General features: G+C 39.2%; 1 protein-coding gene across 1 annotated transcript in view; it reads left to right on the top strand.

Annotated features, from left to right (window-relative positions):
- PALMD (palmdelphin) overlaps positions 1 to 24,193 on the top strand; it is a 55,431-nt gene extending 31,238 nt beyond the window's left edge. Inside the window, exons 4-8 of the mRNA XM_049880278.1 lie at positions 14,016 to 14,130; positions 14,269 to 14,302; positions 14,423 to 14,536; positions 17,355 to 18,452; positions 22,552 to 24,193. Coding sequence (XP_049736235.1) covers positions 14,016 to 14,130; positions 14,269 to 14,302; positions 14,423 to 14,536; positions 17,355 to 18,452; positions 22,552 to 22,595 — 1,405 coding nt within the window. The 3' untranslated portion in view covers positions 22,596 to 24,193. The remainder of the gene's footprint in view (positions 1 to 14,015; positions 14,131 to 14,268; positions 14,303 to 14,422; positions 14,537 to 17,354; positions 18,453 to 22,551) is intronic.

The following is a 24,193-nucleotide window of genomic DNA, read 5'->3' as shown; positions in this document are numbered from 1 at the left end:
TCCAGACACTTTCTGCTCCTTGAATTGTGTCCAAAGACCTCTGACTTTAATCAGAGCACAGAGAGCGCCTGACAGAAATGTCATAAGCATAAAATGTGAAAGGTTAACTGCCAAGGAAAATGATGCAAACATACCGCATTCCCTTTGAGAAGGATAATCTACTTATGATTAAATGTTCTCTCGTAAGGATTTTTTTTTAATATTCAAAGTACCCAGTGACTCTCTGCCTTGCTTTTAATGACCTGTCATTTGTCCCCAGTTAGAAACTGCCTTCCGCATATGGTACTAACAGGCAAAGGGGCATGCAAAGCCTTGGCTCTCTACGTGACTGCAAGTCATGACTTTGGGAGAAAGATGTGGCAGCCTGCTTCAATAAAGATTACGGCCTTGGAAACCCTATGGGGCAGTTCTGCTCTGTCCTGTAGGGTCGTTATGAGGCGGAATCGACACGACGGCAGTGGATTTCGGGCAGGTCGTGAGAAAGCTGAGGAGTGAGATGTTTCAAGATGCTGTAGCCACATCCCACATGTTGTTAGCTGCTGCCCAGTTGGCCCCGACTCATAGTGATGCCATACACAGTGGAACAGAACACTGCTGGTCCTATGCCATCCCCATGATCAGCTGAGGATTGGACCATTGTGATCCGCAGTGTTTTAATCGGCTGATTTTCAGAAGTAGGTCACCAGGTCTTTCTTCCTAGTCTGTCTTAGTCTGGAAGCTCTGCTGAAACCTGTTCAGCATCATAGCAACACACGAGCCTCCACTGAGGGATAGGTGGTGGCTGCACAGGAGCACCAGCCGGGAATCAAACCAGGTCTCCTGCATGAAAGGTGAAAGCGCTACCAGTGAACCGCCATTGTCCCCCGCATCCCACATAGCTTAAGAAAAATTCTTCCACAAATGTAAATGGAATACTTAGTGCCCTAGAAAATGCATTCTGCCCAATATCACATGAAGCAACAATCTACTCAGCTAACTCAAAAGGTAGAAGGCAAGATTCCGTTTCAAAAGGCAACCCAAAGCATTGATGTAGAAATATAAAGGTTAAATGTTTTTTGTTGCCAGTTATAGTTTATCAAGGCTTAGCTCATTATGATTTCTCTCTGAGTTTAACTCCTAGGCAATATCCTTATCTACTTGTGCAGGCCAGTTGTGCCATAGAGAAACTAATATCTCATCAAACAGGCGAGGTATGCTGCGTGAAAAACCCCACTCCAAGTGCTTCTGCCTTCTTGCTCTCACCCAACCAGCCATATCTAACGTCCCATTTCAGGGAGATAAGCAAACTGCTCTCTTGCTCTCTTGTGACAACATAAGAGGGAGAAGGAAAAAAAAAAAAAAAAGGGCCAGAAAAAAAAAAAAAAGCCATCAGTTGTTTCTCCTGGTTAAATTTACTGTTGCCTAGAAACACTCAATAAATTATTCTGAGGCAATTATGTGAGTCAATATCATTCCAAGCATGTTTTTCACTCTCCAGAGTTGACTAATTGGTTTACCAGATTTGCAATAGTTCATCTGTTATTGTTTTTAATTTCCCAGATATTCTGATATTTTTAAATGTTGGAGCTTCTTTTTCTTAATATAACACAAAGAGATAAGTAAATCAAACTTCCAGCAAAAAAGGGAAGAAATATATCCTACCAAAAAAAAAAACAAAAACGAAGGCCTCTATACAATGCTTAGCACACTGTAGGAGCACAAGGAGTACCTGTGAATAATAGCTTAATAAACGAATGGATGAAAAAATGAAGGATGGATGGATGGACTTGAAAATAACAATAAATTTAAAAAGAAGGAAAAGCACCTAGCTGTCCATGAATGAAGGGCAACATTAAGCGGCCGTGGTGAACCTAGTGCTGGCGTTGCTTCTGGTAGGCTCAACGGTAGATTAGAATAACTCTGAGGGCCCCCTGCTTCAATCCAGTAGTAACAGCCACCTCTTATGAAGCACATATTATGTACTAAGCATTATTCTGAGTATGACAAAGCTCAGAGAGAAATCTAATTACCCTCATTTTGCACGTAAGTGCTCTAAACACCGAAGGGCTGTAAATCCAATAACAGACAGGCCATGAGTCAACATAGGTCTTTCTGACACCAGACACTTTTCATTATGCCTCACTGTGGTTCTTCTTGATTCATTTCAGTGAACATTTATTGAGAACCTGCTGCATGTAAGTCTTTGATCTTCTAGAGGAAATTCCAGATTCATAAGGTCCCCAAACGAAATTTTATTTGTATTTGCCCCTCTTTATGTCCTTTAACTCTTCAAAGTGCTTTTACATTAATTCTTGCGTTCAAAATGATATTCCGTATCTTGAAACACAAACTTAAGACCATAAGCAGCGATGTCTTGGAACTTTGCCTGTGTTGACTTGTAAAGAAAGGAATAAAGGAGCAACTGAACAATCCAGAAAGTAAGCCATATTCAGTGATCTGTCCCTGAGGTCTTGATCTCAAAGAAAGCATTCTCAAGGGCAGAGATTTACAGAATGAAAGAAAGGGTCTACGCTGCTTTAGGGCCTAGAAGTCCCCACCCGACATGGAATTCCCCTCTGACTAACTTTACTAACTCAGAAAACTTCCTCACCACCCCTGGCGATGCATCCTTTGTCTGCCGTAAGACAAATGTCACTGAGTTCCTTTAGACCACCCAAGGTTCAGTGGTCCTTGTTGTTCTCCTGTGTATATAAAGGTGGGGATTTATATTTATTGCCCTTCAAATAATTGAGTCCTGTTCTTGGTATCACATATGAACAATTAATACTAGAAGCAAAGCAAAAATGAAGTGAATAGAAAATATAGTGGCTGCTATATAACTGCCAGGGATAAATGTTAAGGGTTACAAGGCACAAAGCCAGTCATTTCTGAAAGGAGTCAGTGGCTGTATACATCATTAAATATCTTTTGTAATTTTAGTCCATAGTTACAAGTAGTTTATTCACTAGAAATTTTTTTCTCTGCCACTTATTTTTTAAAGCAAAAAACTTCCTGATGGGTAAACACATGGTCAGCTAACTTGCCATGTCTTGGTTACAATGATATTGGAAGGTCACTTGGGAAACTCATGTCACTTTGGTAGAGGTCATATTGAATTATTATTAAAATTATTTAACTCTTATTAAATGTTTGGTATGTATGACAAGTTTCTCTATAGGCCCTAATTGAAAATCACACACCCAGCTTCTGTCCTGCCAGAGCATTTGAGAAGACTGTCACTGACCAATTCCCCAAACTCCCACCAACTTGCAGGGTACATTCCTTTGAATTCATTTGGAAATACCGTCTGTACCTTGCCCATCACAGGGGATGCTTCTCTGGAAATCAGTCTGGTTTCTTATTTTTCATGTCAGATGAAACCCTTAATTTACAAAACTTTATTCTGATTAAGAAAGGTGGCTTTTCTGCTAAAGCGTCCTCTTCTAATATTAGCTGCCAGCATGGCAGTTTCGAATCATGATAGTATCATCCACGCATAAGACAGTTATTAATATTTACCCAGGTATATTAGGAGATGAGATTCACCCATACAAAAGCTGTTCTCATGTAACTATAAATTATTCAGTTTTTCTAAACATCTGCTTTGTTCCCAATTGTCACAGCAGATTAACACTTGTTTCAGTGTCTCTGTTGGACTGGCTCTCTGCTGTTAGCTATCTTGAGGCTGCTGTTTTGCACTGCTTGTCCTATTCTTAAACGCTCAGGTTTAGAGGCAACAGATCTGGCTCAGGGCAAATGTAGTGTTTGCTGTATGCCAAATGCCCTTTGAATCTCTGGCATGCTTACCCATGGCATGTGATTGTTTGCACTGGTCGGTTCACTCTTCCTTGTTATATGCATGCCCTTTGATAAGGACTGATTCTAAGGCATTTCTTGCTTCTACCTATATGTCTGTGCGTAGATGTATTCTTCATCTTTTTTGATATACTTTTTCAGTTTGGTGAGTAAAACATGCCTGACGTATAAAAGCCGTATGGAGCACTGGTGGCATGGTGGTTAAGAGCTTGTCTGCTAACCAAAAGGTCAGCAGTTCAAATCCACCACTGCTCCTTGGAAACCCTATGGGGCCTGACATATAGTAGGTACTTAATAAGCTTTGTTAAATGTTCAATGAAATTTATCAAGCCTCAACTTTAAAAAATAAAACAAATGAATCAGCTTGCCCTCACTGGACTGCATACTCTCAATTGTACAGAGAAAGAATAGCTTGGCATTAACATTGAACAAATTATCTGTAAAGATAAATTATCTTTAACCTCTGATCCATTAGCAATAATTTATCCACTTATTATATACGACTAACACATTGCAGTCAAGATTACTTGCCTAACGTTATCCATTATGTGTATTCAATAGTATCTATTGCGCTTCCAGAGAAATTAGTTTAAATGAGTTATAGTTAAGAATGCCTCGTGGCGCAGTAGTTAAGCACTTGGCTCCTAATGATAGGTTGACAGTTGGAACCCACCAGCCACTCCACAGGAGAAAGATATGGCAGTCTGCTTCAGTAAAGATTAACCCAGTGCCGTCAAGTCGATTCTGACTCATAGTCATAGCAGCCTTGGAAATCCTCTGGGGCAGCTCTACTCTGATAGAGTCAGAATCAAAAATAAAAAAGACCTTTCCTTTTTCTTTTCAAATGCTAGCCATTCATTAGGTAGTAAATGTTAACGCAAACCGTGCCAGATTTGATATATAATTTAGAAACATATAAATTCTTTAAGCACTAAAAGCAAAGACATTTTTGTTTTGTTTTTACTAGTCAACTGCTTAGAATGCAAGCTAAAAACTGAAAAACCAAACTGGTTGCCATCAAGTTGATTCCAACTCATAGTGATCCTACAGGGCAGATTAGAACTGCTTGCTCTAAAATCATTGATATTAAAGTTGAAGATCTAATCCCTAAATGGACCTGGTAGATTTTCTTTTCTACGAGGGTTTTTACAGATGGCCCTCCTAGCAGACTGAAGAAAAGAAACCAAACCAAAACCAAACCCAGGGCCATCGAGTTGATTCCGACTCATAGTGACCCTATAGGACAGAGTAGAACTGCCCAATAGAGTTTCCAAGGAGCGCCTGGCAGATTTGAACTGCTGACCCTTTGGTCAGCAGCTGTAACACTTAACCACTATGCCACTAAGGTTTCCAAAGAAAAGAAAGGGGTAACTAAACTTCCTTTGTCAAGGAACGTCTCTACATCAAGCCCTGTGTTAAGTGCTTACAAACATTATCTCATTTATCTCCTGAAGGCAACCCTTTGTGAATACTTTTATGATCCCCAAATGAGAAAACTGAAGCTTGGAGAGGTTAAATAATTAAGCCAGAATTCTTTACTTTGATATGGGCTCACTTTCTCATTCCATGTCTAGACCTGGGGGGAAAAAGTCTTTTCTTTCCCTAACCAAATGGACCCTATCTTAGTTATAACAAAAATACCAAAGGACAGAAATTTAGGAGGCTAAAAGTCTAAATTCAGTACACCATCTCTAGGGGAAGGCTCCCTCTGTCCGCTCTGTGGAAAACCCTTTACTCAGCTTCTGTAACTTCAGCATTTCTTGGTTCCTTGGTGATTTCCATGTGGCATCTATCTTTCCTTCTCCATTTGGGCTTGCTTCTTTCTGTGTGGGAAACCCTGGTGGTTTAGTGGTTAAGAACTACAGCTGCTAACCAAAAGGTCAGCAGTTTGAATCCTCCAGGCGCTCCTTGGAAACTCAATGGGGCAGTTCTACTCTGTCCTGTAGGGTCGCTGTGAGTTGGAATCGACTCAACGATGATGGGGTTTTTTTTTTTTTTTTTTTTTCCATTCCATCTGTGTCTAATCTGCTGTTTTTATCTCTCCGAAAGTTATTAGGTTTAAGACAATGCTATGACCTCATTAACATAATGAAGAAAACCCTATTCCCAAATGGGATTACATTCACAGGTATTAAACCCATTGCCATCAAGACCATTCCAATTTATAGTGACCCTATAGGACACAGTAGCGCTGCCCCGTAGGGTTTTCAAGGATTTTCTTTTTTATAGAAGCAGACTGTCACGTCTTTCTCCCACAGAGCAACTAGTGGGTTCGAACTGCTGACTTTTCGGTTAGCAGCCAAGCACTTAACCACTGCCCCACCAGAGCTCCTGTATTCACAGGTATAGGGTTAGGATTCCAATATTTATTTGGGAGTAGGGGGCACAATTCAATCCATAATAGATGCTCACCAAAAAACCCACCAGTTGCCTCCTGTTCTCCCAAAATTCAGTGGGAAAGAAAGGGGAGAATATCTAGACCAAGAGGAGAGTCAAGGGTTTAATTGCTCACCACTCTAGGCAGAATTCAACACATGTTGGTAGCAAAGATGTTCTGAGAGCCTGCGAGTCCCAAAAGAAACTGGATCCTTCTTTGTCTATTTTGGGAGGGTCTAACACTTCCATCTATTGGTCTCAGAGATATATCAGTAATGGCACACCTAAGTCTAAGTTCTACTGACTCAGGCTACCTGGGAGAAAAGGCCATTGGGTCCTCTCTTTGGGTGTAATCCTAGCTTTTTTCTTTCTTTTTTTAAATTGTGGTGAAAATAAACACACCAAAACATTTGCCAATTCAACAGTTTCTACAAGTAAAATCCAGTGATGAAAGTTGAGTTACAAAGATACAAGTAAGTCATCAGTCTTTTCAAAGTATGTAGCTAAAAGACAGTCATAAACTTGATTTCAAACATAGCATTAGTGATTACATTCAAACTGAAGCATTATAGTCAAGTTGCATTAGCCTGTTTTATATTTAGAACCTAAAGCTTCAGTTCCTTTGAGTGTGAGTCTAGTGTCCAAGCAAAGAAAGTCTTCCTATAAAGTAGCATTAGCTTGGGAAGCCCCAGTTTCTTTGAAGGAGACACTTAGGGACTCCTACCAAGGACCAAAGTCATACAGCCAAAAATAATAATAATAAATTCTGGACTTGAATCCTGATCAGACTGACTGATCTACTGAACATAAAAACTTCAGGACAATAAAGTAACCGGTTAATGCTTCAGCTGCTAACTGAAAGGTTGGAGGTTCAAGCCTACCGAGAGGCTCTCGAAAGAAAGGTGTGGTGATCTCCTTCCAAAAAATCAGCCATCGAAAACCCTATGTAGCACAGTTCTACTCTGACACACATGGAGTCACCATGAGTCAGAGTTGAATCCATGGAGACTGATTTTCAACCCTATAGGATAAACTAGAACTGCCCCATAGGGTTTCCAAGGTGGATTCGAACTGCCAACCTTTTGGTCACCAGCTGTAGCTCTTAACCACTGTGCCATCAGGGTTCGTTATGAAGATTAGGATAGAAATATTACCTGTGTATGTCATGAGTCAGCATATTTACATGTGTGGACTCTAGCTCAGATTTTAATCTTCACTGTCTTTATTATCATAGCAAAGAAAGAAGTCTTTTTTTTTAGAATATTGACCAAAATGAGTGTTATTTCTAAGTTCATAAGAATTGGTTTTTAAAAGCTTTATTCCCACAGTGACTGATTGGAAAGGAGGTACGCGCTCAGGCTTTGTAGGCAGAGAACTGACTTCAAATTCTGTCCTCCCTCAGGCTGCTTGTGAGGCTCTCAGCCACTTGTCCTTCTAGGTGCCCAGTTTTCTCAGATGTCAAATGGAACAGAACTCGTGGGGGTTGTTGAGAGCACTAATGAGAGCAGTGCCTGGTACAGTGTAAATGTTCAATACATGTTACATGTTGTATTATAATTGCCACCAAGTGAAGTGCTGAAATGTAAATATTAGAATTTTTTTTCCCTCCTGAGTTTCAGAAGGTTTGCCTCCTCATGGCAAACTCCTTCAGATGCTTAGCCTTTGTTAAGGTCACCAAAAACCGAAAGTGATAAATGGACCCTTAGCAGCAGCAGAATTGCCTTCTGAAATAACCTCTTCTTGGTACAGCCAACATTTTTTGCTGTCCTTTTTTCTAAGACAAAAAATAGCATGTTGAAATTGGATTTGGGACATTAATCTTGTGATGATTAAGGGAGGTTATTACTAGAACAGTGCGTGCAATGCAAGCAACCTACTTTCACCCAGGAACCTCTTGAAAACAACCCTCTTTTCCCCCAACAAATAGGCAAAGAGAAGAAAGATTCCAATAATGGATGGCATTACAAGTCCTTTTTCATGTACTCTGCTTATCTAAATTGGCACATGATGCCTGCCTACCATCTCTCAAAAATTGTACGAGACACTAACTCACCCATCGGGCCCCACCTAACAGCCCGGGAGGCACCAAGAAGGATACTTCTCTTTCTCTGCTTCCTGTTTCTTGCCAAACTGAATCAGCATTTCTAGGGGCTCAGTTCCTACTCTGAAAGGTAATACCTTCTAAAGATGGGGATGGCAGCACTTACAGAAATTCTAACCCACTGGCCAAGAGATAAGCAGGTGAAGGTTAAAGGGTTCTTTACCAGCAGCCTTCCAAAATCTTTCAGTGTAAAAAAAATTTTTTTTTACTTAGATATACACACACACACACACATATATAATATACACACACATATGTATGTGTATGTATGCATGTGTGTTATGTATATATGTGGATTTATATATATACATACCTGGGTGGTACTATATATACATACATACATAAACACACATACACATATATAAACACATGTATGTATATTTCCATGATACTTTGCTATACTTGGAAACCCTGGTGGCGTAGTGCTTAAGAGCTACAGCTGCTAACCAAAAGGTCAGCAGTTTGAATCCACCAGGTGCTCCTTGGAAACTCTATGGGGGCAGTTCTACTCTGTCCTATACTTGCTAAATTTTTCTCTCCCCTCAAGATTACCTTTGGAAAGGAATTGGATATGAGTCCCTCATTTAAGTCCTGAATTTTTGAGTTTTAAATCAGGATTGCATTGCTCCTTAAGTATTAATGTTTACTGAAACAAGAACCAAGTGTGTATAGGTAGATAGAATCATAAAGAGAGAGAGACAAAGAGATGCTTGGAAAGCAAGTGAACCAAAAATGATAATTTTAAATCAAGATAGAGATGATCAACCTCTATGCAACAAATAATAAGCTTGGATTCTCTATCATGGATAAATAGAAGAGAAAAATTGATTGGATGGATAGGGAACAATGAGGGAAAAGTAAAAATATCAGACAGATGCTTATGAACAAATCCCTTGTAAAGCGTTTATCAAGCACCAATGCTATACCAGCCATCGTTTGAGGTGTTCGGGGTTTCTCAACCTCACCACTACTGACATTTTGGAACAGATAATTCTTTTGTAGGAGTTATTCTGTGCATTGTAGGATGTTTAGCAGCATCCTGGCCTCTACCTACTAGATACCAGTGGCATCCCCCAAGTTGTGCCAACCAAAAATGTCTGCAGACACTGCCAAATGTCCCCCAAGGAACAAAATCACCCCTAGTTGAGAACACTAATTAGATATACAACGATAGTTCCTGACCATCAGTTGCAATTTTTGTTTCATGGTCATTAAGGACAGTCAGTTCTCAAAAACTTTGTACATTATCTACTGTGGAGGTTGTCAGACCTTCTCTCCTTATGTTGCTGGGGTACCACAATGGCTTCCCCTCTGAGTTCTGACAAAGTAAATGGGTAGGTAGAATCTGGTTCTTTACTCTCGTTACTGTTTTCTGGGTCTCTCATCACTCCCACTGGCATTCTGATTTTTTAGAAAGCATTGTTTTGAGTAATGTGTCTGTAAGATTTATCTCTTAATGATATTTATATTGTCCAAAAATGATATACAGAAGTATCAAATCAACATATAAAAAAACAAGAAATTGAGCTTTACATTGAAGTGGAAATTTTAAGGACGGGTCTACATCAGTAAGCACCTCCTGTCAAAGGTTTGTGATTCTAAGTAATTAGCACCAAGATGTTCCCTTATTATCCTGTTTAACTGACAGTTGGCGGTAACTAAGTGATAGAGAACAGGAGGGGGTGTTTGTTTATGTTTGCTTTTCACAGACATGTCAGGATGTGTCATTTGACTGTAGCCTCAAATTAATGCAACTTTGAATCAGTGACTTGAAAACCTTCAAAAGAATTCATTAGCAGATACCTTGGTGAGGTTAGCAGGTTTTCAACCTCGTATTCTTACTAAGTTATTCTAAAGACATTTATGAGAATCGTTATAGGGTTACATTATCCATGGCCTTCTCTACAGAGGGACAACTACAAATGCCAGTGTATCTCATAATTCCCTGGGCTGTCACCGTACAGGTAGGCAAAGAGCTCTACCCTTGTGCACATGGAATTGAAAAAGGTTGTGTCAGGAGGAAACCAGCATTTGTTGAGTGTTCCCACTTTCCTTTATTCCTTAATAAAACCCTATGAAATAGTTACCAATGACCAGACCACTAAATGTTGAATTGGCCCAAGATTCATCCTTGGCATCTTTATCTTCCTCCTTTACTCTCTAGGTAATCTCACTCACTCCCATGTCTATAAATATTGTTGAGCTGCCATTAAGTCGGCTCTGATTCATGGAAACCTTATGTGTAACAGAACAAAACATAGCCCAGTCCTGTGCCATCTTCATGATTATTGGTATGTTTGAGTCCGCTATTGAGGCTATTGTGTCAATGCATCTCATTGAGGGTTTCCCTTGTTTCTGTGATGTCCTTTTCTAGTGATTGGTTTTACCTGTGCCCAAGGTAAGTGAAGGTCTTGCCATCCTTGCTTCTAAGGAACATTCTGGTTGTATTTCTCCTAAGACCGGTTTGTTTATTCTTTTGGTGTTCGTGATATATTCAATATTCTTTCCCAACACCTTGGTTTAGATGCATCAGTTCTTCTCCTGTCTTCCTTGAGGCTATAAGTACCAAATCCCAAATTTATATCTCCAAACCCAGACTTCTCTGAATTTCAGACTTTTATATCCAACTGCCTTTTCCATATCACCATTCGACCGTATCAAGTTTAACACATCCCCTTCCAACTTTCTTCTCTCTCCCAGATTTCTGTTCACCCAATTGCACTTCTTTTTTTCCAATGATTCAGGCCACAAATTTAGGAATCATTCTTGAAATACCACTTTCTCGCACACTCCACAAGTAAAACATCAACAAATTCTGGGAGCTCATCCTTTGAAATATTTCTAGAACTCAGACACTTCTTACTCTTCCTCTGGCAACCACCCTGTATTAAGCTATCTTCATCTCTCACCTAAATTATTACAACTGTCTTTCATGTTTGCCCCGTCTGGTCTGTTCACAACATAGGAGCCAACGTAACTCAAATTTCAAGTCACAGCACACTATTTCTCTGTTCAAAACTCCCAGTGACTTCCCAAAGGCCTTTCAATGCACAAGTCCTGTGTGATCTGGCTCCCTGCCCCGCTTCTGACTTCATTCCTCAACACCTAACTCTTTACTTCCTCTGGCTAGTGACAGGGGTCTCCTTAGTTTCCTCAAACATGCTGTTACTTCAAGCTTTAAAGTTACTTCAAACTTTAAAGTTACTTCAAACTTTAAAGTTACTCTTCCCTTTCTCTGAAACATACCCTGCCAAAAACCCACATTTGTCACTCCCTCATTTCCTTCACGTATCTCTTCAAATGACAATTAAGGAGAGAGGTCTTCCCTGGCCACAGTATGTAAAATGGTATCCCCTCCCCAGGCATTCTCTATCCCTCCTGCTTTCATACTCCTTATCTTGCTTTTTTCATAGAAAGTATTTTTCTTCATAAATAAATATGAATACATCATGTACATATAGATATGCAGGTATATGAATAGAATATATAGGGATATATCTTTGTATATCAGTGCAGGGCTTGGCAAACTATGGGCCACAGACCAAATCAAGTCTCCAGTCTTGAATGGTTTTTATATTTTTAAGGAATTGTGAAAACAAACATTACCAAAAAAAAAAAAAAAAAAGAAGAAGAAGAAGATGAATACCTGACAGAGACTGTATGTGACCCACATAATCATAAGTAAATATTTACTATCTGGCCCTTTACAGAACAAGTTTGTCAACCCCTGTATTAGTGTATTGTCTGTGTGTTCCCACTAGAATGTAAATTCCTTGAGGGCCAGAACCTTATTTTGTTCACTGTCATATACTCACAGCACATAGAACAGTGCCTGCTACAAAGTAAATGCAAAATAAATATTTTTTAAATGAATCAATGAATGGAGACAAGGGTGCTTAGTGAGATCTGCTGACTTGTCTAAGGTCACATAGGAAAGTTGCAGACCAACCAGGATTCAAACCCAAGTCCACTCAATTCCACAGCTGAATCCTAAGGTCTAGCAGTTGCTTGCAGCAATGATTTGAATCTCCTTGTTTTCTACCAAAGAGCCCCTATTGTAGACTGTCTCTAACATGCATATCAGGTTAAGGACCATGTGGGACAGGAGATAAAAGGAGAAAGAGTCAGCATTGTATCATAATAGCATTTTACACCTGATATCAGTCATATTCAACATGCTTTCATAGAAATCATCTCTTAGCTTCACCAGATTTCTCTATGAGTAGATAAGGCAGGTACTATTATTCTCATTGCACATGTTATAAAACTCAGTTTCAAAGAGGTTAAGGGACTTGGTTCTCACAAGTAGTGAGTAACAGAAACAGAATAGAATCCATATGTATTACTTTTAGTCCAGGACTTTCCACTCTACCAAACTGGATCAACATATATTCCCACAACCCTGCTGATGGAAAAATGTGTTATCATGGCCATAGGAGGAACTTTAATAGAACAGCAGTCACTACCCAGCAACTTCTAAGAAACCAGGGGTACTACACTTTACTTGGAGTTCCATGGTATGCCAGAGAACCTCCTCAGCTAAAGCCACCACCTACCAATGGCAGGGGCAACAGCAAAGTTCGAACTCTGATACTGAAGCAATGAATAGGAAAATAGTCCGGGATACCATAAGTTAGGGTTTTATCGGTGCAAAGTGTGACCATACCACAGAATTCTTGAGCTACCAGGCCCATGACCATCTTTAACAAGGAAGCCAAGGAAACTGACAATTATCTTAGCCTGACACTAATATCCACAGCTGTCATCTCCTGGACCAGCTGTTGTATCTAATCAGCCATCTTTTGATGGCTCTCAGGCAGCTGATTTTAGAGCTTAGAGTATCTGACTGAGAAACTACGTGTGTCTCGTGGTTGCCAAGGTCAGCTTTACACACTGTGTGAATACCAGTGGCTGTCTTTATACAGAGTGAAGGTCACGATGCTGCCTCCTGGAGTTAACTTAAACCTGGCATGCAGCCGTACACTGGTGAAGATACCAGCTCAGAATGTTTATGACAGTCCAATTTGAAACGTCTGTTTCTCTGTCCCTGTTAGTTCCCTGGCACTTTGTCAGGCCATGTGTGCCAGTTCTTTTGCCAGAAAATGTCATCTCTATAAACAGCAGCAGTTGGAGCTACTGTACTAGGTCGTGTCCATTTCTCCATCTTTATACCCCACTCAAGATACTATGGCACAAATGCCAGGAAACTGTGAGATTAACACAAATCAAAGTCTCATTTTCTTGTTAGGACATACAGGGTTTTAGGTGCTAAGTAGCTACAGTTATTAAATCAAGTTTAATAATTATAATGTTTTCTCCAAATAATTTGTATGGAGACTTGGGTTAAAAAAAAAAAATGGAGTAAACTACATAAAAACGACAAACATACCATTCTTGTTGGTTCAACTTTAAATGTCAGATTCTATATAAAAGAAATTGGTCCACTTCCTTCAAAAGTAACATCGGTCATCGTAATTTAGCAAATGGAGCAAGGGTCAAATACTTTACCTAAAAATTTTCTTTGTCATAAACAATTTAAAAACTTGAAAATGTTAAGTCAAAGTCATGAATAAGGTACCTTCTATTACTAAGCGGATGATTGGCGGTGTATTACATGTTCTCAGAGGTTTTCTGGCTACTTACATGCAATATTCCAAGGTAAGTTTACGTATGGGGAAGATATATATGCAAATCCTGAATTTCTACTGTCTTAAGCAATAAAAAGTGTGTATTTTGTTGTCAGGCTTGAGAAAGAGATCCAAGGTCTTGAAAAGGCTGAACTGCAAATCTCAACCAATGAGGAGGCAATTTTAAAGAAATTAAAATCAGTTGAGAGGACAACAGAAGACATAATAAGGGTAAGCACTGACTAATATGGGAAGTATGATTCCCTCCCAACACGAGTCCACAAATTGTATATAATCCCATAAAGTATATCCACATTTATAAGTTATTTTTTAAATGTGTTAATTATAGAGAATTCTTTTTTCTTATAGTCTGTGAAGGTGGAAAAAGAAGAAACATCAGGAGGTATGTTTTTGAACAGCCTATTTTATGCCTAATCAACATATTTTTGATAAGTCCGCTGAAATGTTTCCCACTATTGTAAATATATTCTAAATGTATTTTGAACTAACATTAATTTTACAGAGTCAATTGAAGACATCTATGCCAATATCCCTGACCTTCCAAAATCCTACATACCTTCCAGATTAAGGAAGGAAAGAAATGAAAGAATAGAAGATGAGGAACAAAATAGAAAAGGTATGAGAAATCTGTGTTCAATGGCAGATTCTCAATTTCAAATTTTACAATTTGCTGTGATATGCTATGCTTCCAGCTTAAGCAATGATCCCAGTTTACAAAGTTTCATGAGGTATATGAATCACTTGTATGGTTAGGGATGATAGAGTTACGGTATTTATACCATGCTTTTTATTTCCCAGCAAACTAGGTAGGAAGAAGGAGATAAAGGCCTGATGGAGCTCTTAAAAGGTCCTCTGCTCAAAGCTATTTCTCTCAACACATTCCATCTAGTAGATAATCTTTAAGATCCTCTTTGAAAATGAAACTATCCACCTTGGGAGGGTTAGGCATTATTCCACCTCCCCTCCCTCCCCTACTCCCTCTGCCAAGTGGGGGTGATTTTCAGTAAACTAATACTTCAGTGCCTCTGGAAAAACAAAGGTTTGTATTGGGCCAGAGAAGGGATCTCTGAATTTAGAGTGGAAGGAGAAGTCACTCTCTACCTGGAGGTAACAGTCATTTGTTCATTCCACAAATACTTCGTGAGCACCTACCACGGGCCAAGCACAGTCTAGAACTAAGAATATAATAGTGAATAAAACAGAAAAATCTCTGCCCTCATGCAAATATTAGGAAGTGAAAATGCTACAAAGAAGAATAAAATAGCTAAGTTTGTCAATTTTTTTTTTTTTTTCTCATGCAGTAACAAATGGAAAAGGCAAGGAAATAGATTCACTCCTAGATCCTCCAGAGAGAATGTAACCCTGCTGACAGGGTCCTGATTTTAGGACTTCTGATCCCCATGATTGTGAAATAATAAATTCAAGTTATTTTAACCCCCCAACACACATACAAAAAAAAAAAAAAAGAAGAAGAAGAAAGCAGAGAAGGGCTATACAAACCAGTCCAGGGAGACTGAGATCACCCACTTTTGTCACTAAATTGTGTGATGGATAACAAATTCATCTCTACACTCAACCTGCATCCTGTGGAAATCTCAGTTTCTCTTTCCTGTACAATTCAGATCCCAGCTTCCCACATAGCTCTTCCCTCTCTCATCCCCATTTACCCAGGGCTAGATCAGCGGATACCAGCCTCAAACTTGCGAGTCCATGTGACTCCCTTCACTTTAGACCAGTCCCAAACCTGGGGTGTTCTCTAGCCACTCAGGGTACAAGGCACAAGCTCAGAAGTCCTCATGTCCACTTCAGGCCAGCCAGCTCCCCCTGCTCCTTTGGTTCACTGGAATGACTCATGGAATTTCAGAGAGGCCATACTTACTACAGCTTTATTACAAATAAAAATGATACAAACAGACACATAGGCTGAGGTCTGAGAGGGGTCACAGCATGAAGTTTCCATATCCCAAGAGGATACGCGATCCTTTCCTGTGCGTAGTCACCAACCAAGAAGCTCCATCTGAGTCCTAGGGCTCAGGCCCTTATCTAACCTCACCACATGACCATGATAGATTATATCATGCCTTGCGAAGCTTAATCAGTGTTGGGCTCCGAGCTGGTCCCTTTTTCGCTGGTCAGCTCCCCACTCATTAGCCTAAGGTGTTGATTCAGCTCTCAGGAACCAAGACCAAAGGCCAAGGGGCTTTCTGTAACATGATTCCACACCTCACAAGGGATATAGGGAGAGTGTGGATGAGAGGTGTTATAGTTTTAGTTGGGTGGCCAGGGAAGGCCAAGATTCATCAACCACCTAAAGATGAGGAAGTAAATGCTTATCCCCTGGGCTATAAAAGAGGTATGCCATGCAATGTGGGTTTGAAAAGGGAGGTGGGAGGTCACAACAAAAAGAAGCACTGGCCACATTGTAATTTTCACCAGAATCCTGGTAGTTTACTATGCCACTTAAAATTCCAGCTATAGGGATAATGCATGGGTCATGAAGCTGTCTCGGCTTCCTCCAAATCAACCAGTTCTCTCCAGTACAATTGTTTCAGCACAGCTGATATGCTCTAATTTTAGCCGTTCCTCTGCTTGAAGGGAAACCCTGGTGGTGTAGTGGTTAAGTGCTACCACTGCTAAACAAGAGGTCGGCAGTTCGAATCTGCCAGGTGCTCCTTGGAAACTCTACCGGGCAGTTCTACTCTGTCCTATAGGGTCGCTATGAGCCGGTATCAACTCGACGGCACTGGGGTTTTTGGGTTTATTTTTTTACTTGAAGATGGGAGTGAAAAATGAACAGAAAAAAAGACAAAGGAGGAGCATGTGATTCTAGCCTTCTCCCCCCTCCCCTTCAATACCAGTCTACATTTAAATTACCTCCCTGTTGTGAAAACTTTAGAGTACTCTTCTATAATTTGAACAGGGTGCTGACCTGTGAAGCAAGGATGTAGCTTGGTAAAATAGACTTTGCCAGGCATTTTACCTACTGTTTTTTTTTTTTTTTTTTAATGCATAGTGTGACATATTCTTCCTAACGGAAAAGGAGACCTGACGACTGACTCCTCCCATTGAGTAACACAAAGGAGTGTAAACCTGTCTTGCTGGATTTATTATTTGGAAAGAGGATATCTTTTGATTCCCCCAATGATAATCCTTACTCTTTGGAACCATCAGCTTCTCTTCTCCAGTCTTTTCCATTTTTCAGTAATTTCCTACACCTTTAAAAAAAAAAAATTTTTTTTTTTTTTTTACATAAAAGCCCATGTCACTATAATGTTGGTCATTATATAACTAATGAATAAAATCAGCATTTTTTTAAAAAAGACAATGTCTTACATAAAAGAACATCAAAGGGTATACTTAATATAAAAATAAACACTATGATAGCAGGGTGATTTATAAAAGTTAAATCAAAGATCAAATTTGTTTCTCAACAGCTTTGTATGCCATGGAAATTAAAGTTGAAAAAGACTTGAAGACTGGAGAAAGTACAGTCCTGTCTTCAATACCTCTCCCATCAGATGACTTTAAAGGTACAGGAATAAAAGTCTATGACGACGGGCAGAAGTCAGTATATGCAGTGAGCTCTAACCACAGCGCGGCATACAACGGCACTGATGACCTAGCACCCGTTGAGGTAGAGGAACTTTTAAGACAAGCCTCAGAGAGAAACTCTAAATTCCCAACAGAGTATCATGAGCCCGTATATGCTAACCCGTTCTGCAGGCCTACAACTCCACAGAGAGAAAAGGTAACCCCTGGACCAAGCTTTCAAGAAAGGATGAAAATTAAAGCTAATGGACTGGGCAATAATGTAGATGAATCCATACACAATATGGACAATGGACTTTCAGAGGAAAGAGGCAACAACTTCAATCATATCGGCCCCATTCGCCCAATACCTCATCCTCGATCAACAAGTCAACAGGAAGGGGAGAGATCCCACACTCCACAAAAGAAGCTGATGGCTCCTTGGGAAGAATCAAATGTCATACAGGACAAATACGCATCCTCTCCAAAGGCAAGGCTGAGCCCTAGTGAAACAAGACTTGAGAAGTCAGTACCCCAGGCTTCTTCACCTACTTACCAGGAGGACGAGGAAGATGTTAGATATAATATTGTCCATTCTCTGCCTCCTGACGTGGGTGATGCGGAACCAGTGACAATGATTTTCATGGGGTATCAGGAGGCAGAAGACAATGAAGAAGAAAAGAAACTTCTGACAGGGTATGACGGGATCATCCATGCTGAACTGGTTGTAATTGATGATGAGGAGGAAGAGGGTGAAGGAGAAGCTGAGAAACCATCTTACCATCCCATAGGTCCCTGCAGTCAAGTTTACCAGCCTGCCAAACCAACGCCACTTCCCAGAAAGAGAGCAGAAGTTAGTCCCCATGAAAACACAAACCATAAATCTCCCCACAAAAATTCCATATCCCTGAAGGAACAAGAAGAAAGCTTAGGCAGCCCTGCCCACCATTCTCAGCTTGATGTTCAGATCGCTGGAGATGGGACTGAGGACCCATCCTTAACAGGTAATAAAAATAATAAAAATGACAAGGCATGCCACTGCTGTGTGGTCATGTGACAATCTTTTTTACTAATATACACTCAGATTTTGTTGTTTGTGCTGATCTTAATTATCACCGTAAGTAAAGTGATCGTCACTTCAAAGAGTAAAGAAACTGAAAATAAATTGTTGCCTTATTTGGCTATGACATTAATATACCTTAGAAACTTGAAGTCCTTCTTCTGTCATGGTCTCGTAGACTGTACGTGAATGTGTTTGGATCAGTAATATTGGATTATCAATATCCTATCTTTTTCCTGCTAGAATCTAATGCCAACTACTTGTTTGTGCCTCGCTGTGATTTAAACTTCCTACATAAGTTAACAAATTGCCTTAATTTTGCAAGACACAATTATTTTCTGAATGATTTTATCTACCTTGCTATACCTTGTTTCTCTATACTTTTATAGTTTTATTAACTTTATTTCCTTAATTTTTCTACATTTTAAAATAGAATGTCAGTTTACTTTGCATTATCTACAACATTTAACTTTGCATAGTCTTTCCCAGGTTAGGAAATTAATTTTTTTCTATTTTCTATCTGTTCGCATTCTCATTCTTTATAGTTTTATAACTGAAACACTGAAAGGAAAATAACTTTAACTTTTTTTTTTTTTTTTACAAAAGTGGTAGCTCATCAATTTTAGATTCCTTGGTATCACTTGGGTTATTTTATTCTACTTATCATTTATAAAGAATGAATAAGGACCTGACACAATCAATTACAGTAACTGTACTTATCTTGGCTAAAGATGTAAAGTAAATTACCCAGACATACATGTTCTGGAGGTTTGAAAGGATAGTAATTTTCAATGTCTCTAATGGAAGAATTCTCATTAAAAAGCAATAAGCATTAAATCCTAATCACTCCAGCAAGCAGAACTGCTTATTCGATAGAAGTCTGGTAGTGCCTGCACAATTCAAGGAGGTGTCTTCCTTTGCTACCGATAAACCCACCATTGGGTTGCCAATAATACAAGAAAGGAGACTGTATTATATATATTTTTAACTAGTTTAATTAGGCATACTCAATTACAAATTTAATCATCTGAAGACTATCTAGTCTCTTGGCAAGTATGCATTTATAGTATCTTCTTAAATCAGAGTTGAGTGATATGTCCCCACAATGGAAACATGCAAAGAGTGAAAGGTCCTTTCCATTTCGAGAATGAGCTTTGTTGGCTGGTCAACTTTGTATCTTAAATTCATTTTAAAAACAACACAGAAGACTTAGAAAACAGGAATACACTGTTTATGGTCAAGAGCAGTCACAGAGCAGTTACATTACCCGCTATAAAACCTCCCTTCTTTGAATTTGGATGTTAGCCACCTCCTTCTGAACACCCTTATTTCTTCTCCCCTAACCATGTCAACACGTTTACCCACGGAAAAAGACAGGAAGTGACTAATGTTTCCAGACAACACTACCCTAATCATTCCACTGAACTAAAATAATGGAAACAGGAAAACCTAATCCAGACAAAGTAACAATACAAAGCTGTGTGCTATCAATCAAAGCATCTTGCAAACAGAATGCTCCAAATTCCTTGCCTTCCATCATGATACTATTTTACATTCCTGTTTCCCAATTCAGCACAAAGCTGAGATTAAAACAATAATAACAACTGGGTTTTAAAAATAAGTAAGTCGTGTTGACATATACCATCTGGGTCCATATAGCTACCTATGTACCTCGATTTCATAAGCACCAGCTATGCTGAGCTTCCTGTGCCCCCCAAAATGCTTATGAAAATTTACCATTTCAGTTCAATTCTTTTGTCTACGGTATAAGTCCCCTGTTAAACATAAATACTACTGTAGGCATAATAGTGAAGAATTATTAGTCTCTTATCCCTTAGTGTAGTTATGGTTATCAAAGCCTTACCTAAAAGCTATTTCTAATATGGAAAACAGCATGAAGGGGAAAGCCCAGTGGAAAAAAAGGGGGAGCCTGGAAATCCTAAAGACATGATTTTTTCAGTTAAAACTTTGAACAGGCTAACACATAACAGGAAAATTTAGACAAAGTTATGTCCATCTGCCTATGTAAACATAATGTGGTCTTGTTCTAAGGCACAGCTCAATACCAGACATGTGCACCATTGAGTGACCTCAACAACTTCTTACTGTGAACTAGCTGCTGGCCCCACCAACTACACAGCTGGCTTTGTTTGGCTGCCGTCCTCAAACTATTTTTGTACACCTTCCTTTTTTTTTTTTTTTCCTTTTGGTTCTGTTCTCTTCCCTTAGAGATGTCAGGATGAAGAGGTGGAGAACCTCACCCCTGGGAGATTTACATCCTATTGGTGTCAAAATTCCCAACCTGTGGCAGCCATTAGGAGCCAAAGGATACTGGGAGCAAGGAGGAAGGCTCTCTCTCACCAAGTTCAAGCAGCAAAAACTATATGTCTGGACTGCTATGGAGAGAGGAGGCAGGGATCACAGAGGAGCAGGGAGGAGAGATTAAAAAGGAGACCTGGATGACCCTAGTTTTTTAGCTGCGACACTCAGAGGTCTACCCATTGCTAACGTTCTCTGGCCCCATACATCTACCCAGAACCCACACCAAGTACTTACAGTAGGTCTGAAGGAAGGAATAGGAGACTTAACAATCCAGAACTGTGTTTTCCCTTAAGAAGTGAAACAGTGAATTACTAGACTGCCCAGTCTTGAGGATGCTCAAATATAGAATGATGCCTTCATGAACTTCACTGAATGACCACGGCACCCAGGATGTGCCTAATTTACTGATCCTCAAGGTGAGGAGTAATTGTAGGAAAGAGGACTTTGCCCTTTCCTTAAAAAAGAACTTTAAAAAAAGTTCCTTAAAATGGACTTTTCTCCTGCTCTCTTTTTTGGTATAGGCAAGGTAGAGGTCCCTGAAATCCAAGAGTAGGAGCTTTATAAAGCCTTGCTGTCTGCCCTCAACTCACCTGCTGCTTTGGATCTAGAGCCCTCTCCTCGGGTTTCCCATCCACCATCACCCAGGAATACAGACTTTCTCCTAGAGATGGGAGAAAATTATGCCAGCCAATCCTAAATTCGAGGGACTATTCTTGGTCCTGCCCTTAGAAATAATCATTCATCTTATAGAACCAAGGGAAATAATGCTTCTTGGATTCACTTCAATGAAAATAGAATGACAATAAAAATGATCATTGTCCTGTCCAGTCTTGGATCCCATTCAATGATATTTGTTCCTTCTCATACTTGTGAAAAAGAGCTTAGAGATAAGGTCGTTTCCTTTGTTAACAATGAGTATATGGCTGAGAAATAAGAGTACATGCCTTCCCATTTTTTTTTTTAATTAAACCAGGCTGTGCAATCAGTTTCTTAGCTGTTTCTTGGGCCATATTACGCATGAAGGCAGTGATCAGTGCCGATACCAGAACGCCAGAGAACTGTTATAACTTAGAAATCTACATTTTAAAAAATGCTTTCTATATCCAATATATCATTAGCAATGGAATATGCTCAAAAGAGACATATATCATCATTTGAGAGCATATCTATTCATATCTTGACAAAGATATTTCGTGATTAACTCCCAGTATAAATTGCTTCATTCATAAAGAAATTTATTTTGGTCATTCTACATCCAAGGATGGAGTCCTCTGGAATAACCAAGTTTGATAAGCTAAAAGATGAACGAGCCATCAAAAAAGTTTAAGTGCCAATGTCTTTTTTCTTTCTTTCTTTCTTTTTTTAGTAACACTTAACTCAGCAATATGCAAAAGACACCATCATTAACCTATAGGAACATATATGTGGTTAATAGTAAAAGCTACTGTGCCAATCCTATATTTACCCAACTAATGTTGTGTTTGCTCTACTAATTTTTCTAATCTTTATAGAAATAGGTTCCTTCTAGTTTTGAACCTGCTCTACCCTAAGTTAACCATAGCTTATTATTTCTACTGTCTCTTTGTGCTACTAAAACAATGCTCACATTGTTGGATTAAAATCATCTGAGGTATGTTCCAACATTTCCTGCATTCTATGAAATGGTCGTTTAGAATGACAAGGCTTTTTTAATAACTCTTTTTTTTTTCTTTAATTTGCAGCTTTAAGGATGAGAATGGCGAAGCTGGGGAAAAAAGTCATCTGAGAAGGGTACCGTCTATGTAAACACCCTTTGGAGAAGAAATTAAGAGAAGTTTGCAAATTTCTCTTCTGGATATTTTTCTTTCTTTTTCTTGAAATCCCCAAACTTATGGCATATACCCATATTAAGTCGTGTGAATAATTAGTAGTTATTATTTGTGAAAATTTCTGAAAAAGTGGGAGTGACAAATGTTTGACTCTTCCAGTTACTTGACATGATTCAATGGGGGAAAAACAAAAACCAGCATATTTTTATTGTATTGATACCAAAGCATTTCTAATAAGAGCTTGTTAAAATTAAGAATAAAGTTATTTAAAATAGCCTAACTATATTGTATTAACTGGCATTGTAACTTTGCTAATACAAATGTTGAAGCCATTGCACCTCTTTGCAAAAATATTCATCTTCAACTCCAACAAGCAAGCATGTCATCCCAAATCATTAAGACAACTACATCCTCTTGCCGAGGACCGATTGAATTGGCTTGGTAGAAACCACAAACCTTCGCACACCCAGAGGTGCATGCAGTAGTTATCCTCACGTTTTGGGACTAGATGTGGATTATCTTGACAGTGATTTTCCAGAGGATAACTGGCATATTCAGTCTGGAATTATCCTCCTTTTTATCACTGACCTCATTGTGGTCCCCATGGTACAATGACTGATTATGACCTAAAGACCTTATGTCAACTTCCCATATTCTCAAAGAGCACAAACCTGTTTATCTAATGTTTGACCAATTCATGTGAACAAGCTAGAATAGCCATCCTAATATTAAAACTAATGTCTACAGTATATCAATCCTAAGTTATTATTCCTATGTGCCAGTGTAATAATTAGCATAATTTTAACACTCTCTTGCAAGAATTCTAAGGACCTGTTTGATAAATTCAATTCCATTTAATTTAATAAACATTTATTGAGTATCTACTGTAGTCCCTGCACTGCGCTAACCATTAGACACACGAGCATGAATGAGTTACAGTTTTGGGTCTTGTGAAGTTTACCTTTTAGCAGGGGAAAGAAATACATAAACAATTATACCATAATATTAAAGGTGTTCAATTGCTATGGGAACGTAATGAAATGCTCTGCCTTAGAAGATCAATGAAAGCTTCAAGAGTAGATGATGTTTGGGTTGAATATTGGAAGAGAAATAGGAATTGGCCAGGAAGAAAAGGTAGAAGTCTGGGGTAGAAGCCTGTGCTGAGGGCCAAGCGTGGGCATAGTGTGGATATGTGAAAACGTATCTCTCTCGCTCTCGCATTTTCTCTCATCCCTCCAACACTTCTTTGCCCAATGGTTCAATCTTTATCTACTCTGGTGTGGGGAACTGGTTCTGACTCATTCATGCAAATCTTCATTGTTTTATACCTGCCTCTGTTTGTTTGATTTGTTTTTGTTTTTTTTTACTAAAGACCAAGGATATGACACCTCTGTTCTCTTGTCTTCAGTTGACAGCATCTTTGAACTATGGTAATAGCTTCCTCTCTCCTGGCCCAGCTGGTTAAGTCAGGGTGAAATTTGACCATGCTGAGAGCAGTCTGTTTACCCATGATATGGTGCTATTGATATTACTAATAAGAGTACAAAGACAATTC

Source organism: Elephas maximus, chromosome 3, assembly GCF_024166365.1.
Source record: "Elephas maximus indicus isolate mEleMax1 chromosome 3, mEleMax1 primary haplotype, whole genome shotgun sequence".
Taxonomy (NCBI): domain Eukaryota; kingdom Metazoa; phylum Chordata; class Mammalia; order Proboscidea; family Elephantidae; genus Elephas; species Elephas maximus.
Note: the sequence above shows the minus strand (reverse complement) of the source record. Positions and strands in the feature narration are given on the sequence as shown.